The sequence below is a fragment of the Vombatus ursinus genome, unplaced genomic scaffold (assembly GCF_900497805.2).
Source record: "Vombatus ursinus unplaced genomic scaffold, bare-nosed wombat genome assembly UNPS02014812.1, whole genome shotgun sequence".
In the NCBI taxonomy this organism is placed as follows: Eukaryota; Metazoa; Chordata; class Mammalia; order Diprotodontia; family Vombatidae; genus Vombatus; species Vombatus ursinus.
Window position 1 is genome coordinate 90,384,092 of NW_020954590.1, and position 6,000 is coordinate 90,390,091.

The 6,000-nt window shown below is 36.9% G+C and overlaps 1 protein-coding gene across 1 annotated transcript in view; it reads left to right on the forward strand.

Annotated features, from left to right (window-relative positions):
• Positions 1-6,000, forward strand: part of LOC114054097 (phosphatidylinositol 3,4,5-trisphosphate-dependent Rac exchanger 2 protein) — a 385,890-nt gene that overhangs the window by 271,300 nt on the left and 108,590 nt on the right. The window contains exons 34-35 of the mRNA XM_027877211.1: positions 1,242-1,344; positions 3,696-3,839. Of these exons, the coding sequence (XP_027733012.1) occupies positions 1,242-1,344; positions 3,696-3,839 (247 nt within the window). The remainder of the gene's footprint in view (positions 1-1,241; positions 1,345-3,695; positions 3,840-6,000) is intronic.

Below are 6,000 nucleotides of genomic sequence, written 5' to 3' on the forward strand. Positions count from 1 at the left end.
TTACAGATGAAGAAAAGGAGATTCAGAGAGGTCAAGTGACTTGCTCAATTTCTCAATAAATAGCAGGTTTGGGATTTAAATGCCTGCTTTCTGACTCCAGATCCCATACTGCTTCTGCTACTCCATCTACCTCAGTTCAAGTCAGTGTCAAACCATTTATTAAGCACTTACTGTGTGCCAAGTACTTGTGATATAAAATGAAAAACAAGATAGTTCTTGACCTCCAGAAGTGCCTTTCTCATGAGAGGAGAAAACATATAGAAGTGTTCAGCTGAAGGGCTAATCAAAGGGTCTGGTGGTCATTGAGGTCAGAACTACTATATATTTGTGTGTGTGTATGTGTGTGTATATATAAAATATAAACCATAGATCATGTCAAAGTCCCATTAGCTCAGAAATGTTATTATTATATAGGTAGATAGTATAAACTGAGGAAGGCCGAAAGGTTGTAAAGTAAATATTCTGGTTCTAACTGATGAAGAATGGTCACTTGTAAAAGTTACTTAGCTTCCTATTCTAATTTGCCTGTCAAATCAGGAATTGGGGTAGTGAAAATAAATTGACTAGAGCATAAATTGCTTTATAAAGCTACCACTGTGAAACAGAATGTCTAATATTCATTGTTTTTTAAAAAGAAATTCCATTAAATATCTTAACAGATTTCATTAAAAATACCACTTGTTAAAAGCATTATTGTGATAAGAATTTGTTGTTCATTCGTTTCAGTCACGTCCTGCTCTTCGTGACCCCATTTGGGGTTTTCTTGGCAAAGATACTGGAGTGGTTTGGCACTTCCTTCTCCAACTGATTTAGGCAAATAGGGTTAAATGACTTGCCCAGAGTCACACAGCTAGTAAGTACCTGAGGTTGTATTTGAACTCAGGTATTCTTGACTCCAGGCCTGGCACTCTATCCACTGCACCATCTAGCAGGCACTTTTATAAGAAACTTATTTATAAATAAAAATAAACTCCTTATGATTAGAAAAGTCTGAGTGTAATAATCTTAAAAAAAATTATAGTAAAAATAAATTGGTCAGAAGAGAGAGTAAAACTTTGTATCAGTAGGGGCAGATTCATTTTCTTGTGACTTTTACAAGGCCATTAATTTTATTGTCCATAGGATCAGTGAATGACATGCTCTTTTGCAATAGCTACTGATAGTTACTTTTCTCGTGGGACAGACAAAAAGGTAAAAAAAAAGTCTTTATTTTTGTTTTGCTCATTTTGTTTCCTATTTAGACAGATGAGCAAGCCATGCTGGAAGACACCCTGGTTGCATTATTTGATTTGGAAAAGGTTTCCTTTTATTTTAGACCAGCAGAACAGGAACCACTCGTTGCAAGTAAGTAATTACATTTTGGAAGATATGTTATTTCCCATTCAAACAATAACATTGTACACTTTCAGTAATGATACATTCCTTTCTTTCCTTTTTTTTTTTTAAGGCAGTTGGGGTTAAGTGACCTGCCCAGAGTCACACAGCTAGTAAGTGTTAAGTGTTTGGTCTGAGCAGGATTTGAACTCAGGTCCTCCTGACTTCAGGGCCAGTGCTCTATCCACTGTGCCTCCTAGCTGTCATTAGTAGGGATACATTCCTTAAATGGTTTAAACAAATTTTACACGAATCTCTAAAATTGTATAGTGAAATCATTTAGAAAAATTATCAGGCTAAGACATATGAGTTTAGGTTATTGAATTGCATCAGTAATCTTAAATCCTTTTTATTCATTAATTTAACCTCTGACCCTCTCTGACCAAAAAAATGTTGTTTTACTAGAACATTTAGCAAATAAATAGTGAGATAATTTCACTGAGTTTTACCTCTTCATATTCTACTTCTGATAGAAGTATGTAAAACTACTGAAGTTCCTCATTTCTCACATATTTTTCTTAAAGTCATGTCTTTAAGGAACATCCTCAGGCCCATATTTACATGAGAAAGATTGGAAGACTTGAAAGGTTTCTTGCTAGCCTTATGTTTACAGGATCTACAAAGGAATAGAACTCAAACTTTAATTCTGGATTTAGATTCTTACTACGAGTTTGTACTTAGCAATCTTATGCCACTGTGACATAATCATGAAGATACATAGCTGAAATGTTTTAAATGAGTAATATTTATGTGTCTTGTGAGAGATATGTAGGTGAAAAAGAAAGAACAGTGAATTAAGAATCAAGAAGCTTAAGTTTGAATCCCAGCTCCATCACTAACTCCTTGTATAGAGAATGGGCAGGTTTCCCATCTCCTCAGGACCTCTGCTACCTCATGTATGAACCAAAGAGGTTGGATTGGATCGTGTCAAAGTCCTATTATAGCTCAGAAATGTCATTATTCTATAGAGAGATAGTATAAACTGAGGAAGTCCCAAAGGTTGTAAAAATAAATATTCTAGTTCTAACTGATGAAGAACTGTCACTTATAGAAACTGCTTCATCTCTTTCTTCTGTTCTCATTTGCCTGTCAAATCAGGAGTTGGAATGACGAGGGGAAAAAAAATCAGGGCAGACATAATAATAATAATGATAGCTAATATTTATATAGTGCTTTAATGTTCACAAACAACTCATTTGATCATCACACCTCCAAGATGTAGATGTTATTATTATCCCATTTTACAGATAAAGGAGCTGAGGCAAACAAAAGTTAAGTGACTTGCCCAGGGTCATATGACTAATATGTATCTGAAGGAAGATTTGAACTCTGGTCTTGCTGACTCCAGATTCAACACTTCCTCCACTGTGCCACCTAGTAGGTAGTAGGATACGACAATTCTCATTCATTCATAACTGCGTTATTTTTTTTTTCTTCAAGATTCTGATGCAGTGGATAGAGAACTGGGCTTGGAATCAGGCAGACAAATTCTAAACCTGTCTCAGACATTTACTAGCTCTGTGACCCTGAGCAAGCGACTTTAAAATGAGGATAATAATAGCACCTAGCTTACAGGGCTATATGTAAAATACTTTGCCAATCCTATATATAAGTTAAATACTAAGTATATCCATTAAAATTATTATTTTTTTGGTGCAATGGGAATCATTTTTCATGGACTTTTTATTGCAGAAAAGAGGAAGTGTTATGCCTTCTCTGTGAACCATTCCTACTTAAATGTTCACCATTTGAGTTTGTGATTTCCTTTTTGATAATTCAATCCGTGGCTTATATTTTTCATGACTCAGTGTGATGATTTTCAGTGACTATTAGGCAGAACCTTAAGGGATTACATGTCTAACATGGTGCTGTGGGAATTGTTCAAGTAAAACCCTAGTTGTTTCATAACGGGAGCTGCATGCCCAGTTTCTTGAACACTACTTGGAAAGTGAACCCCAAGGAATCATTCCAACTAAACTCTGAAAGAGACAGCTGTGCTGGGAAATTTTGAATCTGAACCACTGTGAATCTAAACCTCTTATTTAGTTGAGTGAGACATCTGGTGTGTCAAAGTGTAAGGAAGCTTCCTATTAGAGAATTTTATATACAGTAGAACAGTAAATCTGTTGCCCCTGCTAATGAGAATCTGATTTAATCCTCCTTTACTGAACAATAATGCAAGTATACACCATCTGAGCCATATGTAATTAAGAACTTTAACATGGTTTCTAGAAGTTTTTGACGTTTTTTAAAAATTAAAAAAAAAAAACGGTGGCCTGTAGAGCCTTACCAAAATAATGTAACATTAAATGTACTTTCAGATGTGCCTCTTACATATCAAGCAGAAGGGAGTCGGCAAGCTTTGAGAGTTTATTTCTACATTGATAATTATCACTTTGAACAGCTGCCTCAGAGATTGAAGAATGGAGGAGGATTTAAAGTCCATCCGGTTCTTTTTGCACAAGGTAGGTGTATCCTTTTCTTCTTTCAAATATGCCAGTAATGTGTATCTTTAAGCGTTTGTATCAATGACATTTAGTGACGCATTTATCATTTAGGCTTATATTTTTATTTTATCTTATTAGTATTAATAGGCGTTTATATTTTAGGCCTTTTGTAAAATATCGTTCCTTATTCTGAGTCCATTTAGTGAGAAGCAAAGAATTTGGGGCAGCTAGGTGGCTCAGTGGATAGAGTGTTGTTCCTGGAGTCAGGAAGCCTTGGGTTCAAATTTGGCCTTAGACACTTATTAGCTGTGTGAACCTGGGCAAGTCACTTAATCCTGTTTGCCTCAGTTTCCTCATCTGTAAAATAAACCAGAGAAGGAATTGACAAAACTACTCCAGTATCTTTGCCAAGAAAACCCCAGATATGGTCACAAAAAGTCGAACACAACTGAAAAAATGACTGAGCAACAACAACAAAAGAATTTGGAGAGAATCAAGGAGAAAGCATTACAAGTGGTTCAAAAGCTGTCAAGGCCATGAAATAGTGTCATTCCTTGTCCTTTAGTTAAAACTGGCATTTATGTAGCACATTAATGTTTGCCAAACATTGACATACCTTATCTCGTTTGAGCCTTACAACATCCCTGTGAGGTACTAAAAATGCTACAGTATATAATACTAATATTATTCACATTTTAGATCTAGGTGGCACAGCAAAGAGTGTTGGACCTGGAGTAAGGAAGACCAGAGTTCAAGTCTTGGTTGAGATATTTATTAGCTTTGTGACCCTGGGCCAGTCACTTAATCTCTATCTGTCTTGGTTCTCCCCATTGTAAAATAGGGATTATAATAGCACTTAACTTGCCAAGGTTGTTGTTCTGAAGATCAAATGAGATATTTGTAAACTACTTTGCAAACCTTAAAATAAAATACAAATACTAGTTGTTATCTATTATTATTAAATAAAGAACCTCAGGCTTTGCGAGGCCTATGCTCTGACCCATGCTCATATAATTAACAGTATCAGAGGCAGCATTTGAAGAAGAGTCTTTCTGACTTCAAGTTCAGCATTTTCCCACTGTGTCACATTGAATCTAGTTCAGATGTATAGGAGATGAGGACTGTCTTTTTCATTGTCCTCAAATGACCCCCTTTCCACAAGAGAATTGTTCAGAGGAAATGGTTTTAAAGTGAAGCAAGAGATTTTAAGATTGTTGTTGTTCAATCATGTCCAATTCTTTGTGACCCTATTTAAGGTTTTCTTGGCAAAGATACTGAAGTGGTTTGCCATTTCCTTTTCCAGTTCATTTCACAGATGAGGAAACTGAGGCAAACAGAGTTAAGTGGCTTGCCCATGGTCACATAGTAAGTGTCTGAGGCCGGATTTGAACCCAGGTCTTCCAGACTCCAGGCAAAATGCTCTATCCCAGGAGTGGAAAACCTGCAACCTTGAGGCCACATGTGGTCCTCTAGGTCCTCAAGTGTGGCCCTCTGACTGAACCCAAGCTTATTTTGTTCTATGAAGTTTGGATTCAGTCAAGGGGCCGCACTTGAGGCCCTAGAGGACCTTGAGGTCTTAGGTTCCCCACCCCTGCTCTATCTACTGCATTGCCTAGCAAGAGATTTGAGAGATGGAATAAAGTCTTTAGAACGTTGTAGAATTTTCTTTTTCTATTAATGAAGTGTTTTCTAATGTAGTATTGTCAAATTCAAATAGAAAAGTACACTTTCCCCGTGGGTTGCACATTTTATGTGTCTTATTGTATTTTTATTTAATTAATTTATTTAATTAAGTATTTCCCAATTACATTTTAATCTGGTTCAGGCTGCACCCAGGAGTGTCATGGGTCACACGCAGCCCATGGAACTCATGTTGGACACCTCTGGTCTAGAGGATGTATGTAACTTTGCTGTCGTTCAGTCATATCTGACTCTTTGTATCCCTGTTTTGGAGTTTTCTTGGCAAAGATACTGGAGTAGTTTGCCATTTAGACCTGAGCCAAACAGGGTTAAGGGACTTGCCCAGGGTCACACAGCTAGTAAGTATCTGCGGCCAGATTTGAACTCAAGAAGAGGAGTCTTCTTGCTTCCAGGCCCAGTAGTCTATCCACTGCACCACCTAGCTGCCTATAGTGTGTGTGTGTGTGTGTGTGTGTGTGTGTGTGTGTGTGTGTGTGTG